Raw genomic sequence first — 17505 nt, 5'->3', positions numbered from 1 at the left:
AGTATAAAAGTCAAAACCCCTAGAACGTATGAAGAGGAAAGACAAAATATGACAGAATACACTCCTGAGACAGGCCTCCGGACGGAGAGAAGGAGGGGGGAAGGCTCCAGGCTTCAAGAATCAGCAACTATGGTAGAAATCCAGACTGCTTGTGAACATCCCCAAAGAACTGTGGTCCACACAGGCCAAAGAGCAAACCAATTACTGTCAGAAATTCTTGTGACAGGAATCTCACAGACTGAGATCCATTCAACCAAAACAGACGTCAACTCTCTTATTCCCAACAGCATTCAAGTCAGAGTATAACCAGAAATTCTCTAAATGACTATGACAAAGCGCCCAAGATAAGCAGAAATGGCCCTATGAAATTGAATAAAAACACAGAACTAGAGTGCCTTGACTTGAATGGCATCAGAAACTGCACCCTGTGGTTAGAACATATACATATATACACACACACGTATATATGTATAAAAACATTCATCAGAAATTGCTGACAAACTGGATAACGCTACTTAGCGGCTATGAGTATTTAGGCTGTGTTTCCTCTGTCTCCATCCCTTTAACTAGGACAAATACTTGCCATCCTTCTACTAGTCAAAATGCATTATTTTCAATACACAAGTCGCTTCTATAATGATGACACTTGGATGAACTGATTAAGATTAAAAAAAAGAATAAAAAGGAACAAAATATGTCAGTAGCAGAGGAGAACGGAGCCCTACCAGAGTGTCTGTACTACTCTGCAGCACTGAAAAACAGTTTCTGGGTTTTGTTTGTTTGTTTTAAGTAACAGAGTTCTAGAAGACGAAAAATACAAAACAGCATTCTATATTTCACATTTTTATTAGCTTCTTGCTGGCAGGCATTACACTTGGGAATAATATTGCACCAGGCATTAAAAATATGAATTCTACCACAGGGACATTTTGCATTCAGAATCCAATATAAATATATCTAATCATATTTCCATGGCTACAGATAATATTTGGTTGCTTGATTTATATGCATAGAAAGAAACAGTTGTCATAACTGTAAGAAACTGTACTTATCAAGTACTTTTAAAGGGTGGGATCTGTTTTCCTAGAATATTACAATACTGTTTATTGATTTAGAAACTAAATTAGTCTACATGATAGCAGCTTTTCTCCAACTGCATCTTAAATTCTGTTTGTTTCTTACTCCCAGTGGCATAGCATTAGAAGGATTAGAAACCATTTAAACAGAGGTAATTTTAGCACTTTAAGTTGCGTCAGAGAATTGTGTTAATGACACAAAATACCCTATTGTACTAATTCTTCGACTCCCTCTTTCAAACAAAAAAGGTGTCTTGACTCAACAGGCACATGCATGTTTTTTTCTGGACAGGACAAAGAGACAGAGCTGCTAGAGAACGAAACTCCTCCAGTTCTTAAAGATTAACAATAAATAGTCGTATAAAAAAAGAAAAAAAGAAAGAAAAAAAAGAAAGCCCACATTGTTTCTTTCATCAAAATCCAGACTCTCTCGAGTTTATTGTTCAACTAAGTTGCTAACCACTGAAATGGCTCCTGTAGAGTTGGGATCAGTCATCTGTTTTCCGTGCCAACCTACAGAAAGTCCAGTTATGCTCCACTGTGTTTTCATTGGCACGCTCGCTCATATGATGAACTCTCGTATTCCTGATCGTGAAGCCTTGCTTTGTGATGTACTCCATCAGATGGACTCGGAGCGACACTTCCTGGTGGTAATCACATGGCCCAAAAGTGAAGGAAACCTGGCAGTCCCTGGTGTCCATCATATGCTTATTCCACTTTGTAAAGTGGTTTGAAATGCCTTCCAGTAATGAATGGACTTTTGTGGTGATAGTTAGTTGTGTGATGATCACAGCCACAGGGTTGGAGTACTTGGAAAGCTTCCGCGTGCTGGACAGCTCTACCACTTCCTCAAAGGTATCCACAGGATACAGTGGCTTGGGGTCATTAAGACACTGAATTAGTGGTTCAATCTGATAGAAGTCCGCTTCTTTTCGAAGTAGATCGAACTCCTTGAAGTCCAGTGGCAAAGTCAGCTCTGAGGTCCTTAAAAAGTTAAGAACATAGCGGAAAAGTGGTCCATCTCTGTCAATAAAGTAATTGCCCTGAGAGTCCCTGGCAGTGGGGAAGTCTCCCCTGAACATGGCCCCAAGCATTGAGTCAGGATATCTTGTTAGGGTTGTGAGGGATGTCGTATACATGTGTCCACCCACATTTAGCGTGACTGGATCAGTCATCTAGAAAGAGAAAAATTGCAGTTTATCAAGCCACCTCAAGAGGATTCAATCATCTCACCAACAGACATGGCAGATACTGTTTGAAAACTGCAGACTCCAGAAGGAATCACACTTCTTCCATTTAATGTCTTTAAGCGCTGTTCAAACCTGAACAAATCCAAGCCACCTAGCAACAAGGCACAGCTGGCAACTAACAGGGTAATACTTAGCATTCAGAACACACATTTCAGAATGCTTTAGAAATCTTAACCGGAAACATTCAGCTACTACCACAGAAGTTTTGCATTTGTGCAACAAGCTTTTTCCTATTCATCAGACAGCGAAATGAAAACAGAGAGATTTCCTGAAGAACAAGTTAGTCTGAATCAGACCCATCAGTGCTCCTCACTTTCACAATGTGTCTCTCTTTCTAGAACAAAAATCAGCTGAACTTCAGCCTCTTTCTCTCCCTCAAAAGAGACGGACAGCACAAATTTAGAAATGGGACCAAGAGCACACAATCAGAATAATCCATGCACTGGTTAAGACACATCATTAAAACAAGCAAACAAAAAAGAACTTTCAGCTTTTAACTCTAAAAAGAAACATTTATTAGCAAATTAGCATGCTGCATAGAAGGGGAGGAAAAGCACCAAACTATTCTGCATCAGCTCCCAGATCACTCATGAGGAAGCAAGAGAGAAAGGAACATAAATCCCATCTGGCCACTAATTCTGACAATCAGGACTCAGGCCAGACAGAGAAAAGAGACATATGGATGGCAACAGAATGTTTAGAGAAAGAGAAGAGGAGAAAAATAAGATGTGTTTGTCTAGTTTAAGACAGAGTTTACAAGGAAAAATATTTTTCTTTATAAATAAAATGACAAAGTCCTTAAAACTATATGCAGGAAGCACAAACTATTTTCAGTCTTTGCATATTAGGAAGATGGTAACAATGAGCTTAAAACGTCAGTTAAGTACTTGCCGATTTTTAGCTAAGCTAGGAAATATGAGATCCCCCACAAATAGCACGTAAGGTGGAACACACAGGAGAATATAAGTAAGCTGTTGTAACACGCACATTTTTTCTTCTCACATGACTGAAGCTACACAAACAGATCTGGAAGGATTCTTACCTCAGGATCTTGAGAGCCCAGTTGTACTGCTCAGGACACAAGCACACTTATACTGGATCACTTACCATATATCCCCAGTCTCCATTATCCATCTGTTCAATTGCTTGAACTGTGGCACTTCAAGTTTAACGGAAGGTTTCTGAAAGGATACACGATTCGCCTCCTATTTTCTCCCTGCAGGAAAAAGCACACACAAAAAACACAAAACAAAGGACAAAACATGGCAGACTGTAAGTACCTACAAGAACAACCAAGGGGAATGCTTTCTAGTCAAAGGCAGGCTCTCCGCACATCTTGCATTCAGCTGCAAAGCCACATTAGCAGAAGAACCTACAAACAAGCATTTCCCTGCATCTCCCTTCACGCTACCCACAGGGCTGTCTCCAGAGCACTGTAATCGCTTCACCGGCTGTTCCAACCATCCCAGTTTTGTTAAATAACAAGCAATGCATCTTTAAGGATAATAAATGTTCGCAAACAGACTACCTTTCACTTGGAAAACGGCGAGTACTTTTAAAGACAGATGTCTTTCTCCCAATTAAAAACTTTATTTAGCCTGCATTGAGGTCATACATGTGATCCAGTAACATTAGTCAGAATTCCCATATTCCAGTTTCAGATTATGCAGAAGAATAAATCAAGCATGAAAGTCAATGAATAATATGAAAAAAAAAAACCCCTCACTGTGGAGTTAATAATTCAATAGTGAAGAACTGCAATTGATAGCAAGAACACTAATCTACAGAGAAAGAGTGCAAGTGCACTTCACAAACACATACAAACTTTCAAAAGAAATCTCTTTAGGGACAAGCAAGAGGATATCAAACACATTTTCAACAATGCTCCAACAAAAGCAAATCAAGAAGTGGTTCATGCCACAACTTCCTAGAAGATGCTGAACTGCCAACTTACATAACAGGGGGACTCCCTCCACGCGAGAGCGGCACGGGAAATTCCACAGCCTGGTTTATGCAACTCAGGGGGAAGAGGGGGGAAAAAAAAAAAAAAGAGCAACTCCAGGCACCAGCGGAGGCTTTCCAAAGGTGGCCTGTGGACCACATGGTGAGTGATGCACAGAGAGAGAAGCCAGTTGCCAGTTAGCCTTTATTCCCTATACAGGAGTCTGCATCTCTGCTAGAATCGCTGAAAGTTTAGGACAGTCTGTTTCGAGTGGGGCGCAGCTTTTCAGATTTTATTTTTACATATTAAAGACACACATATTTACTGAGAATTCCACTTGTAAGTAAAGACGAACCTCTTTACTAACATACTTCAGCCTACAGTCACCCAGCAAAAAGATGTATGAAGATTAACCCAAGGCAGAGTACTACATTCTCAAACAATTAAAGGTTCGCAGTTAATTCTGAACAAAAATTTACTTGCCCTTCTCATTCCTGGCAAACAAGGTCAGTGTCATTCACCACAGTATAACGCAACACATCCCATCTCTCTGGACTCTGCTACCATGCCCAAACTCTGGGTTTAAGCAGAACGGCTTTCAAAAGGTCAGGCTTTTGGGGGCCAGCAGCATGTACGCAGCCTCAACTGCATTTCAAATGTATTAAGAAAAGAAAAAATAAAATCGGCATATGAAAACCATGAGCTCAGACAACAGAAGACTAAGGAATTAAGATACAGAACTAGTCATACCACCATCCTATTTTTACCAATTAAGGGATGGAGCATGCTTCCCTGACAGTAGATAGACCTGGAATACTAGCTCTTTTGCCAAATTCCATGATGTTTTGTTTGAGGTTCTTTTTTTCTGACATATCAAAAAGGGAATTTATTCAGGTCCATCTTTATTTTCCTTTGTCATCCAAGTATGGATCATTAACTTTTATCATTAGCTCAGACCTTCTAAATTCCTTTTAATTTCCAGGGAAAAACGTACTTACAGTTGTTATTTTGGTTGAGTACAACCCCAACATAGCATGCAGAAACATTAAAACCATGGAAGCGACTGGAGTAGGTTTCTGGTGTTCACGTAAAGCATTCGCTTGAAGGTAAAACAATGCAGCCAGCCCAAAACTCCACTGATTATCATGAGAGAACAGAGCTGCAGTCTTAATAAAGTTAACTAGAAATTACATTCAGAATAATTCAAAGATGGATGGATGTCCATCAGAGTTATTTAAATGGGTGGATGAATACTACGCTGTTTTGGCCAGCATCTAAGTCCTCAGTACAGATCAATCAAGATGTTCTTTATCAGTGACCATTCAGGAAAAGAAACAGGTTACCTCTGCCTGTCTGTATGAAGGCATGAACTAATGTTTGATCACAGCATCGCTACGTAACACTGGAGTGAATTTATGAGAACAATTAGCTGAAACAACCTCAGCCCTCAATAAATAAGTGGCATCTAGAAACCTCATTGATTTTTGTGTGAGAATCCAGAATCACTAGACGTGCACAGACATACCTGGCAGAGCTAGCATCGCAGCGAGACGCACAACGCAAACGGATGACACAAGGAGACCAGCCTGTGTCCAGACAGCAGAGACGAGACGCAGACGTATCCCAACACAGCCTGTGTTTAATAACCATAAGAAATATTCATTTGAGATGAAATTTAGCAAGGCAAACTGCTGACACCATACAAGCCAAACAGAATATTGCACTTCGGTGTGCTGACTGTGTCAAACCATTATCTTACTTTCATTAAGCTTTTTTGGGGAGGTGGGGAGAAGACAGACAGTGCTAACCTGGTCATCTCATCCTATCCCAGCGTCGAGCACATCCAAAACTAGAAATTAACAATAAGAGGCAAGCACCTTTGATAAAAAGCACTCGAGTCATCATTTCATGCTTAATATATCAAATTGGGGACCTGCACTTATAGAACGCTCAGTCTTATTAAATATTTTATGACTCAGAGGATTATAACGCTATTTACTAGCAATATTACTGCAACAGTAGTCCCATTAACTTCAGTAAGGCTTCTCCCATGAACAGAGCTACTAGCACGCAACCATTTTGCAGGCTGAGATTCAGAGAAAGCAAATGAGAGTCAGCTTCCATCAGAGTCTGCATCTGTGAAAACACACGTGTGGGCCCAAGTCAGACCTAGGGGAAGCCAGCGGCATTGCCAAGCCTTTTCGCTGCTGGGACCACGTATGTTGCATTTGGTCAAGGGAACAGGCTACCACGCTGCTCCTGGAGAAAAATCGCAGTATTTGTATCACATGCAGTTAAATGAAGGAGGAGCAGAAATATACCTAACACTTAAGGGTCAAGAGGCAGGCACCGCCTGGTCTGCTCTAAATGTTTTTCCTCTAACTAGTTTTTCTAACAAAGGACTTAAAAGATTTGCTTGTAGTTCTAACCTTCAGTGGACACTTTGATATCAGCATTGTAAGACAAACCGTTTAATCTCAGTAGGCATCTTAGATTTCTAGGTCAACACAAAGTTGACAGGAATTGCACAAACAGCAACTTAAAGAATTAAAAGGAGCAAAGCTCAGACTGTATTTATACAGACAAATATACTGAGTCTTTCAAGCTACTCACACCCACTCAGCAAGATCCTTGTCTCTGACATTTAGATCTCCAAGGATGAGACAAAACTCCAGCTCTGCGCAGTTACGTTACATCCGTGGAGTACCTCCCTGCTCCTGATCCAGTCACTGAATTTGAAAGGCAAGTTTTTGTGGTAAATCTCTATCACGGAGTCACTTGAACTGACAAAAACTAAACTAGAACAAGCAATGACTCTGCTCCACAAAACAGTGCAGTGACACCACAGTGTGTAGAGCAAAACCAAGATGATACAGCACCATGCCACCTTAGCTGAGAAAGGGCAGGGAGGAGATGCTGTCTTCAGAAAACAAGGTACCAAACCCTCTGGTAATTCAGCAGATTTGCTTCACTCAAGGGGGCACGCAGCACCTTCGAAATACGTCAAGCTTACAATGACTACGGCAGTTTATTACAGATTAATGTATTCTTGCTTTTCCTTAGTTTCTTTTCACTATGTTTACACCTCACCTCAGGCAGAAGGAAAAAAACACGCTCACGCCAGCCCCGCGGCATTTTCATTCCCCCACGCCTAGCTGCTTCACTACAAGCTCCTGCAGTTTCCTCCCCAACACCTGCTCTCGGTCCAGTTCCAGACTTCCCCCGTAACCGGCAGCTGCTGGAGAAGCGCACGGCCCCGCCTCGCCCTCGACTCACGCCAGGAGCCGAAAGCAGAGACCCCGCCCGGCCTGTCCCGCCGGCCCCGCGGTCGTGGCCGGCGACCACGGCTGGGTTTTGCCGGTGCGCTTTGGCTCCCGCGGGACCTGCACTCGGAAGCGCCACCTGCCACCAGAGGCCGCGGCGGGGACCCCCCCCCCCCCCGGCGCAGTGATTCAGCAGAGCAGCTGGGAGCGAGCCGGGGCGCCTCTCCCGCCCCCTGCCCGCGACCGGCGCCGGGACCCCTGCCCTGCCCCGCCCCGCCTGGCTCCCTCCCGGAGCCGGGCCGGCAGGAGCGGGGCCACCCGCTGCCGGAGCGGGCCCGGCCGGCCCGGCGCCCTCCTTCCTCGTCGTCCCCAAGCCGCGCCCGAGCCCGCCCCGCCCGGCCCGGCCGCGCCTCCCCCGGGGCCCGTGTGGGCGCCGCGTCCCGCCCTGGCCCCCCCAGGCGACCCCCCCACCCCCGGCCCCGGCACTCACGGGCGCAGCTCCCGGCGCTGAGGCGGAGCCCGGCGGCGGCGGGGACGACTGAGCGCGAGGCCGGAGTTGAGCCGCCGCCGCGGGCGGGCGGGATGGGGGAGGGGCGGTGGGCGGGGTCTGTCACAAGCCCCGCCCCGCTGCCGAGGCCCCGCCCCGAGCTGGGGCAAGGGGCAAGGGCAGCCGGGCACAGGCGGGGGCCGTGGGGTGAAAGCGCCCGGAGGGCTCCGTCTGGAAGTGGGGGGTGAGGAGGGAACGGGCTGTGCGGTGAGGAGCCGTCCCGGCGGGCCCGGCGCACAATTTTGACCCCTGCGCCGCCCCATAAACGCAGGATGCGCCCACGGTTGGCCCCAACGGGCCAAGCCGGCGCCGCGGGGGAGCGGAAGTGGCGGCGCGCCTCTGCTCTCGCGAGAGCACGGAGCAGGCACGGCTGTTGTCTGGGGCGGGGCTTGACGTCACTGGCGGCGCGCGACCCTCCCCCCCCTCTCTTCCCCCCCCCGCTTTCGGCGCTAGAGGACACGGCCAAGATGGCGGCGGCGGCGGCGGCAGTGGGGGCTCTGCGGCGCCTGGTGCCGGGCGGGCGGCAGGTAGGTGGGCCCGGGCCGGGCCCCGCCGCGGCTCGCCCGCTGTCGCCGCCGCTCAGCTGTCGTCCTCTGCCTTCTCTCCGCAGGGCCCCGCCGCCGGGCGGCTGCTCCAGCTGCGCAGGGGGATCCGGCTCTCCGCGCCCGCCGCCATACAGGTACCGGGGGCGGCGAGAGGCGCCCGGGGAGCGGGAGGGGACCCCGCGCTGTGGGGGCGGTTGGGGGGGTGGGGGAGAGGGTACCCCCCCACACACGCCTCAGTGTGAGGGGCCGCCGGGGGTGTGGGGCAGTGGGGGGGTGGCGAGAGGTGATTTCCTCCCCCATGATGTGAGGGGCCACCTGGAGGGGTGCTCGCCCCCCTGGGGTGTGAGGTGCCCCTCGGGGTGCGGGTCTCGCCCCCGCTCTGCGAGAGTGCGTGTCCCGCAGGTGACGGTGCGAGATGCGCTGAACCAGGCGCTGGACGAGGAGCTGGAGCGGGATGAGCGGGTGTTCCTGCTTGGCGAGGAGGTGGCCCAGTACGACGGTGCCTACAAGGTGAGCGGCCGCGGTTAACCGGCTGGGAAAGGCCCTCGCACGGGCCCTGACTCCTCTCTTCTGCCCCACAGATCTCCCGAGGTCTCTGGAAGAAGTATGGGGACAAGAGAGTAATCGACACCCCGATATCAGAGGTATGGCTTCACCTGTCTCTTACCGTGGTGATCCTTCTGTCTCCTCCTCCCCAGACACTTACCCTTGGTTTCTTTCTGTTTAAGATGGGCTTCACGGGAATTGCTGTTGGTGCTGCTATGGTTTGTAAATTTACATTTTTTTACTGCTGAATTAAACTGTTAAAATAAGCTCTTTTATGTAAAAAAGCACTAATATATATCCTGACTTTAATAGGCTGGGTTGAGGCCAGTGTGTGAATTCATGACGTTCAACTTCTCCATGCAAGCAATTGATCAGGTCATAAACTCTGCTGCCAAGACCTGTTACATGTCTGCAGGATCGATTGCTGTTCCCATCGTCTTCAGGGGCCCCAATGGGGCGTCAGCCGGAGTCGCTGCCCAGCACTCGCAGTGCTTCGCTGCTTGGTATGGGCACTGTCCAGGACTGAAAGTTGTTAGTCCATGGAGCTCAGAAGATGCGAAAGGTCTGCTTAAAGCATCGATCCGGGATGATAATCCAGGTGAATACACTCAGATTGTGGCAATAGCTAATGTTAGTTCTTAAAAAGAATGTCTCTTCATGTTTCTTCTCACACCCCGTTTAAAAAAAAAAATGTTTAAAACCCTAAACACTTAAGATTGCTTTACTCTCACTTTAAGGTACTTGCAAAGGCACGGAGGTATTGATTCTGATACTTTTTCCTAAATCATGTGGCTTGCTAGCAGTAGGCTCTAATCTTGTGCTGTTGCCAGCTCCTTTATCTTTAATCCTGATTTGGTACCAATCTGGAAGCTTGGAAGAAGCATTTATGAATCTATCATAAAGGAATTTAAGAGGATAAAAATCAGGGAAGAGTTTTGTATATATAGTGTCTGTCATTTTTACAGATCTTGAAATTCAGATGATACATTCAGAATGTCATGCCATTAACTGAAAAGCAGGGCAGCCTCTGTTTTCCTTTTTCACAAGCATGCATGCAAAATCTAAGACTTTTCTAAAACTAGCAATTCTGCAGCAACATTCTGTAGACCATGACCCTTCCCACTTTCATTCGCTCTAGTTGGAGTTGTACACTCAGCTCTATAAACCTCACAATGTATACTTTTAGAAACAGAGGCCTTGTAAGTCGGTTAGCTTTATCAACCTAGATTGCCTAATTCAGTTTTTGTGTTATATGAAGACCTATTACTATCCTGTACCACAAACTAAATACCTGATCCTGCTTAAGACCAATTCTAACCTATTGATTTAGATTTTTAAAATAATTCAATAGTGAAGTCAAAACTGAGATTCCCCCCCCCCCCCCACAAACATACTCAGTTCCTAGTTGAGCTAGTCTGCTCTAGTACTGTTATCCTCAGTATAGGCCTGTGCCTGTAGAACTACAAATTAATCCAAATAAGTTTTGTTCTAGTTGTGATGCTGGAGAATGAACTGCTGTATGGTGTTCCCTTTGAAATGTCAGAAGAGGCACAGTCAAAGGATTTTGTTGTTCCAATTGGAAAAGCCAAAATAGAAAGGCAAGGTAAGCTGAGAACACAGTTAATGTATTCTTACTAATGGAACTGCGCAGAGAGAGCTTTCTTTAACTCTTACCCCCTTAAAACACTGCTTTCACAGGGAACAGGTAATGTCTGAAACACTTTTTTCTCCACCTGAGAAAGTTTTTCATTTGGTTTTTTTTTTTCCCCAAAAATGCAAGGGAAAGCACTATAGGCTCAGCTTGTTCATAATTTAACACTGAATTATCTGAAGGTTTAAAAGGAATAATGTAAGAAGTATATTCAATCTCTCTTCAGTTCCCTGAATTCAAGGGTGCAGTTTGTGTTTTGACATAGTCCTTCCACTGCCATTTTTCAGGCTGTGGCTGTAGAATTCCTTACATTTATTTGAAATGGTAAATACTTAAATTTACAAGAGCATCCTAACATTACCTTGAAAAGAGCATGGGGCTGCAGGAAGAATTTAAGTCTCTCTCTCTTGTTTCTGTTCTAGGAACTCATGTTACTTTAGTGTCACACTCAAGACCTGTTGGACACTGTTTGGAAGCTGCTGCTGTACTTGCCAAAGAAGGTGTAGAGTGTGAGGTGTGTAGGGTTTTTCTTTTTCTTTTTTCTCTCCCCTTTCTCCTTCCCATGGACTGAAGAAAAAAAAAAAAGCAGTGCGTCTTGTTCAGCCCCTGCAAAACTTAACTGTATTAAGTATAAATGTCTTACATTTTTAAATGCTTTCATAATCAGTGAACCAAGCATGTGCACTTCATGTTCCTGCATTTGACCTTTCATCACAAAATGAAGGCAGAATGTTTAAAGCTCTTCAGATGGACTAGCTGTACTGCACTAGCTGTATGATGATAAGCAGAACTGTACACTATATAATCAGCATGGTGGTATGTAGATACAGCAAGACTCGTCTATCTGGGATTTTCCAGGACCCATCAGAAACCATTCTGTAAAATGTTTGCCAGGATAAAATGTTTGTAATTTTGTTGACTTTGTCTTATCATCAAAGTCAGAACAGCTGAAAGTGACAAGGGACATGGTACCCAACCAGTAGTAACTGACAGGCTTAGATCATAGCAAAACTAATTCACTCGCTTTCTTTAAGGTTATAAATCTGCGTACCATTCGACCAATGGATATTGAAACAATAGAAGCCAGCGTTGTAAAGACAAACCATCTTGTAACTGTAGAAGGAGGTTGGCCACAGTTTGGAGTAGGAGCTGAAATCTGTGCCAGGATCATGGAAGGTACTTAGTTTTGAAATATACTTGTTGATCTAATTTGTTAGTTTAAATCCTGATGACTTCTTCATAAACTGCTTGATAAAGCCAAATGCAGATAATGAGATAAGATAAAGCTGGGGTCTTGTATCTGAGGAGCTTGAGCTTAGCCATCTCACTCTAGAGATGGTCACAGGGTGGAAGCTGTACCTTGCCTATGGATGAGCAGCTGTGAGTAATTCTTATCCCAAGAATCTGACTGTAATAAGCAGGATAGTAACTCTGCATCTAAATCTTAGTGCATGAAGATAAATGAGCAGGAACAGCTAGCTCTGGAATATTGAAACTACAAGAATGAAATTGTTTAGGACTCAGAAATTGAACTGAGAGAAAACCACAGTATGTGGCAAACTGACAGCTGTCTTCTGTTTCAGGACCTGCCTTTAACTACTTGGATGCTCCAGCTGTCCGTGTTACAGGTGCAGATGTTCCTATGCCTTATGCAAAAATTCTAGAAGATAACTGCATACCTCAAGTGAAGGATATAATATTTGCAGTGAAGAAAACTTTAAATATCTAAATTGTAAATACATATTTTAAAGTCCTGCTTTAAAAAGCATTAATGGTGTATGGCAAGCTGAATGCATAACTTTGTTGTATAGCTACATGAACTTTTGTACAGTGGGGAAAAATACTATGATCTCCCAGAATATTTATATGGCTGTGTGTAATGGGGTTATCCTCTAAGCCACACTTCAAAGTGATGATATAGTAATGCGTATTTGTAAGTCAGCTTTTGTACTTCAATAGTACAAGTGGATCGGTGTTACTGTATATGGAGAAATCCTATTCTAAATTCAGAGTGAGGAAAAACCTCTCTTTTTGCTTGTCTTCTAATCATCAGACTAGAGGTGTTAAACTGACTGTGGTGGTGGTCAGGTGAAAAACTGCACTGAGCAGTGGGGGGCCTGGAGCCTGTGGCAGCAAGGCTTATTAAAGATGAATGATAACTCACTCTGGTTTAAAGCCTTGTTTTTCAACAGGACAACTTAAGTGCAACTATCTGTACAAAGTGGTTTTGGAAGTCTGTGGTATGCGTTAAGAGATGGTTAACATGTTTAGTTTGAAGAAAACTATTGTCTCATGCAGTAAAGCTTCTGCACAATGGCTTAAATAAAGATTCTGGTCATCTTCAGTATGTGATGGAAAATAATACCTAGCTTTTCTTTACTAGATACCACCTAAAACAGTAAAAGTAAGTATTTTGAGTTGCCATGATTTATGCATTATTCAACTTGCTATAGGGGCTAACAGCACTCTCAGTTATAGTTCTTACAATAAAATAAGTCTTTTTATTCAGATCCAGTATGCCTGGGTCTAAAGCATAGTACATCCTATGGCTACAGTTTGTAGCAGATACAAATCCGCATGCAAGAGGTGGGAAACAGTTGCAGTAGCCTTCAGGCAGATCAGCTCACACCTGTGTTTAGCTAAGGGTCCTGACAGGTAGAGCTCCATTAGTTTTTCTGAAGTAGCTTCCGTTGTCCTGGTACAGAGTAAAAGCCACCTACAGGAGCTGTGCAGTGTGGCTTGCTCTATACCAAGGATAAACTGCCTTTTACAGTTAACACGGGGAGGAGATACTTACCTTCGTAAGTAGATGGAAGAGCTCAGGTCCTACATCAGTTACAGGCCAGGAATCTGTCAGAACTAAACTTTCATTGTATTTCCTGGTAGTAGAAATGCTGTTAGATTCTTAGGAAGTCTGGCTTGCAGGTGAAATCTTAGCTGAATGCACCCATCACCACACTGCTGGAGGAATTCCATTAACATTTTAATAAAAATGACTGAATATCACAGGTTACATGAAACTTTGTACAGACATTCTCTGCATAGTAACAAACACTGATGTACTTGAATTTAAAAATGGATTATCTATAATCCTTTAAAGTGCAATTTATTTAAGGTTTTAAGCAAATCAAAAAGGATCTTTCAATAAAGTTTAAACTGTAAAATTCACTTGAATTAACCTTGTATTTAATTAAACCATGAATAATATCCCAGTGCCCCATTAACTCCCATTTCAACTGTTTCTTCATTTAAAAACACTTTCCCTTAGAGTTCCAGGTAGGATGTCCATTTAAACAAATGTAATGAGACAGCATTTTTACTCCACCAGCAACTATGGTGGAAATAAGATTCAATTCTCCAGTTCCCTCACCTGTGCAGTACACTTTAGACTAAGTGCTTTCTTTTTTTTTGATTATCTAAAACAAAACCTCACTGATTCAGCAAGAATTAGATGTGTTAACTGAATGAAAGTGTTGAAAAACTTAGAGCTGACTAAAACTAGATTCATGTATTCTGAGAAAAGGGGTGGAACAGAACTAGAAAAAAACTGCATTAATTCACCATGATCATGGTCATTCCTATTTTCATGTTTTTATTCAGCTATATAGAAGTTGTTTTACCCCTGAAACTGTAGCTAGAGAACAAAATTCTTTAATAAGAATGAGGGGTTCTTTAATATCACAGCATGGCAATGCAAATCAGACAGGGTAGTGCTGCTACTCAAGGAAAGCTGAAATAGGGGTAAACAGAGCTACAGGGTGATTAGCTGCTATCTGCTGGTGGATCCGTTGCTGGCTAGGAGGAACTCATTCCCGGACGGCACAGGAGGGGGAGGGCGAATCCAATCCTGGGGCAACCAGTAGCCTCAGCTGATCCGGGGAGCGCTGTAGTCACACGTCTCTGTTTTCTTCAAAGTTCCTTTCTGAAAGTTTTGAATGGAGCTGAGCAAGGCTCCTCGGCTTGCACTGACAGCGGGCAGAGGGCTTGGCTGCACTGGCACCTCCGTACTCGGAGGAGGAGCTGCTGGTGGCAGGGGCGGCGGTGGCGGTGCTGGGGGTATCGACGATGCTCCTGTTGAGGAGAGAAGATGCAGTTTGATGCTGCCAGGGAAGCCCTGCTGCAGAGGACTGCAGCTGCTCAGCTAGCTTTGGGCAGCTCTGTACTCATCACGTCACTCCTTGAATGCAAGCAGGGTGCGGAGAACAGAACAGATGAAAAATGCCAAAGAGATCAAATCCCTCTATCTGCAGGCAAGTCGTGTCATCTGAGACACCTCTGAAAGAAAGCCTGAAGTGCCTCAGTGCTCAGGGATGCAAAACATGACAAGAATGTGATCTTGCACGGAAAGCAATGAAGATCACTTAAGAGGACCTCTCGTCTTCACTTTCTCTTGTTCGGCCCCGGTGAAGCAGTTTGCTCTTTGGGTTACGACCAGTAACAAAGACTGGAAGTAAATCTTTTTACCTGTTTGCGTTTCCATGGCAAACTTTACTGTTCTTGCAAAGGAACACATCGCTGTAGAATTTGTGATGACTGCTTGATCTGATTATATTCCATTTTTAGATTACTAACTGCAGATAGAAGATTTTGGGGGAAATGTTTTTCACTTTCACAGCACTAGTAGACTTTTCTCCAAATGCGCTATCACAAACTCTTGTTTCACAGGCTGAATGAATCACAACAATCTGCCACTCGCACCACATGCCTCCTGTACCCCACCAGTCACCTTCGCGCTTTCACCCTTGTTTTCTACCCCAGTCACCCTAAGCCCTGGCTCCACACTCACCCCAGGCACATCCACCTCACCTGTCTCATGCTTCTCATCTTGCCTTGCCTTGCTGCCTCCATGCCTTGGCTCCCTGCACGCAGGCAGTAACCAGCAGTCAGGGCCTGCGTGGAGGTGGCTCCTGGCAGCTCAGCTCCATGCAGGTGGCCTTACTTGCCCCATGCAGTTTGGGAGCCACAGCTCTCCCAAACACCCTTGATCTTGTGCAACTCAGCAGCTGCACATTGCACCACTGTTTCCGCACAAGGAATCGAAGGTGCATGAGAGATTAAGAGCAAAGGGCTTCAGAGGCGACCCCTTGCCGTTCCACAAAACATCCACGTGGAAGTGGCATTGCAGCACATTGCCATGTGTATGGGAAATGATTCTCCTGTCTTGTCTAATATATTCGGCAATGATCAAAGGCATAACAATTAAGCTCTTATGACTAATTCAACAGTGAATTTTAATTCCTTCATCTAGATCCTGAGAGTTATTCCACAGTAAGACTTGACAGAAGAATGGCACCAACACTCACTTTTGGCAGCTCTAACCTACAAAGAGGAATATACTGATAAGTGGTAAAGACTATGTCATTTTGCTTCATTGTCCAACAGTAACATAAGGCCAATCAAGAGACCTCGGTTTCAAAAGTAGAACTCCTTGCTACCAAGTAAGCAAATACCAAGCAGTTAAAGGAAGTTATGGCACACAGACTCCAGGTATTCCATTAAGGATAAAGCTCAGGCACAGAAAACAAAAAGCGGACAAAGTTGTTCTCTATGCTCCCCTTCTCCCACAGTTTCTCACTAACACTTGCTCTCAGACTAATGAGTAACAGTAGTAATAGTAAAAAATAACTGCTGTAATTAAAAAAGCAGTTATCTTAGATGAAAGCCAACTCAAAGCTCCTTCAGTTTGTACCAGTCTTTAAAGAGAGACTTTGCCATATGGGAGCAAGCTCAAAATGCAGAGTATTTACCCAGGCATTCTATTTTGCCAGTCTACATTAACAGCTATGATTGCAGCACTTCAGACTCTTCAGGAGAAATTCTCATCTGCATGAAAATCATCTTCTGTGAGGATGAAACATGGAAATACATTTAGACTCAAAGTCTTCACCCTCTTCCCTTTGAGAAGAAAATTCAAATCCCAGCAGAAATATCAGAGATCAGCTGAGACAGTTTAACATGCCTGTTACATGTGGACCAACTTCTCTCTTAAGTAATCAAAACATTACACAACGCTAGCACAAAGTGAAATAACAAATTGCATACTGATGGCTTGGGGTCAACTAACCTATCCAAACTTTTCTCACACTAGCCAAAGATCTGAGCCAATCTGTTATTAGATATACAGGAAAACCATCCCTTAGGTTAGAGTCCTTCTGTTTCTCCTGTGTGTACGGACTGCCAGTAAAGCACAGCAAAGCAAAACTTGACATGTTGCCAAAGGAAAAACGAGTCAGAACAGTACAAGTTCACTCTCAAAGTCGTCAGAGCAGAACACCCTACAGGACTGGGGCAGCAACACTAGCACCAAACTTGCGATCAGATGAATTGCTGTAAAAGAGCCAAGAAAGCTAGTCACAAATGAGAGAGCTTGAAAGAGATGCAAAAATTGCAGGGAACAAAGAGATTTAGGGCTTGAACAGCAAGGTGAGATGAAGAGGCTATGCAAGTAGCTGTACAATACACAATAGAGAATGATCACGAAAACAACAGCCAGGACTCTGTACAGAATGCAAATCCAACAGTAACATAGGGAGTGAAAGAAGGTACATATTTAACATGAATAGAGGCAAAAAAAAAGCCACTATATATCTAACTGATTGGATCATTAAATATTATTATGCCAAGATACCATATGTTATCTTTGAATTTTGGTCTCGTTATTTCAGGATGGGGGCAGAAAGGACGG

General features: G+C 44.5%; 3 protein-coding genes across 16 annotated transcripts in view; 1 reads left to right on the top strand and 2 right to left on the bottom strand.

The window, feature by feature from the left end:
* Window positions 1–827: 827 nt before the first annotated feature.
* KCTD6 (potassium channel tetramerization domain containing 6) lies at window positions 828–8418 on the bottom strand. Of its 10 annotated transcripts, none has more exons than XM_064519086.1 (5): window positions 8022–8417; window positions 6882–6997; window positions 5794–5901; window positions 3434–3542; window positions 828–2251 (listed from the first exon to the last, which is right to left on the bottom strand). In XM_064519086.1, the coding sequence occupies exons 4-5, from the start codon at window positions 3458–3460 to the stop codon at window positions 1565–1567; spliced, it is 714 nt and encodes a 237-aa protein (XP_064375156.1). In that variant the 5' UTR covers window positions 3461–3542; window positions 5794–5901; window positions 6882–6997; window positions 8022–8417; the 3' UTR covers window positions 828–1564. The 10 variants fall into 10 exon arrangements, with proteins under 10 accessions (XP_064375156.1, XP_064375158.1, XP_025958491.1 ...); XM_064519088.1 differs by lacking the exon at window positions 8022–8417 and adding an exon at window positions 4748–4913 and having other exon boundaries at window positions 3434–3538; window positions 6882–7851; XM_026102706.2 differs by lacking the exon at window positions 8022–8417 and adding an exon at window positions 7148–7704.
* A 59-nt stretch (window positions 8419–8477) lies between these two features.
* On the top strand, window positions 8478–13988 carry PDHB (pyruvate dehydrogenase E1 subunit beta). The gene is made up of 10 exons (XM_026102683.2): window positions 8478–8605; window positions 8689–8757; window positions 9026–9133; window positions 9205–9267; window positions 9352–9387; window positions 9482–9767; window positions 10662–10772; window positions 11243–11334; window positions 11855–11996; window positions 12404–13988. Exons 1-10 carry the CDS (start codon window positions 8546–8548, stop codon window positions 12547–12549), a joined length of 1113 nt encoding a protein of 370 aa, XP_025958468.2. The 5' UTR covers window positions 8478–8545; the 3' UTR covers window positions 12550–13988.
* Window positions 13783–17505, bottom strand: part of PXK (PX domain containing serine/threonine kinase like) — a 37362-nt gene continuing 33639 nt past the window's right edge. For 3 of the 5 annotated variants that reach the window (XM_064519074.1, XM_064519075.1, XM_064519077.1), the window contains exon 18: window positions 13783–14891. In XM_064519074.1, coding sequence (XP_064375144.1) covers window positions 14686–14891 — 206 coding nt within the window. In that variant the 3' untranslated portion in view covers window positions 13783–14685. The remainder of the gene's footprint in view (window positions 14892–17505) is intronic. The other 2 variants (XM_064519078.1, XM_064519079.1) reach the window with 1 other exon arrangement.

This window comes from Dromaius novaehollandiae, chromosome 12 (genome assembly GCF_036370855.1).
Source record: "Dromaius novaehollandiae isolate bDroNov1 chromosome 12, bDroNov1.hap1, whole genome shotgun sequence".
In the NCBI taxonomy this organism is placed as follows: domain Eukaryota; kingdom Metazoa; phylum Chordata; class Aves; order Casuariiformes; family Dromaiidae; genus Dromaius; species Dromaius novaehollandiae.
The sequence above is the reverse complement of the archived record's forward strand: the minus strand, read 5'-3'. Positions and strand labels throughout refer to the sequence as shown.

What these genes read in the sequence shown, in the direction of transcription:
- KCTD6 (XM_064519087.1), bottom strand. Translation starts at nt 3,460, where the DNA reads ATGGATAATGGAGACTGGGGATATATG. An exon ending in ATGGAGACTGGGGATATATG is followed by an intron (nt 2,252 to 3,433) that starts GTAAGTGATCCA and finishes TTCTCTTTCTAG; the next exon opens with ATGACTGATCCAGTCACGCT.
- PDHB (XM_026102683.2), top strand. Translation starts at nt 8,546, where the DNA reads ATGGCGGCGGCGGCGGCGGCAGTGGGGGCTCTGCGGCGCCTGGTGCCG. An exon ending in AAGAAGGTGTAGAGTGTGAG is followed by an intron (nt 11,335 to 11,854) that starts GTGTGTAGGGTT and finishes GCTTTCTTTAAG; the next exon opens with GTTATAAATCTGCGTACCAT. An exon ending in CTGTGCCAGGATCATGGAAG is followed by an intron (nt 11,997 to 12,403) that starts GTACTTAGTTTT and finishes CTTCTGTTTCAG; the next exon opens with GACCTGCCTTTAACTACTTG.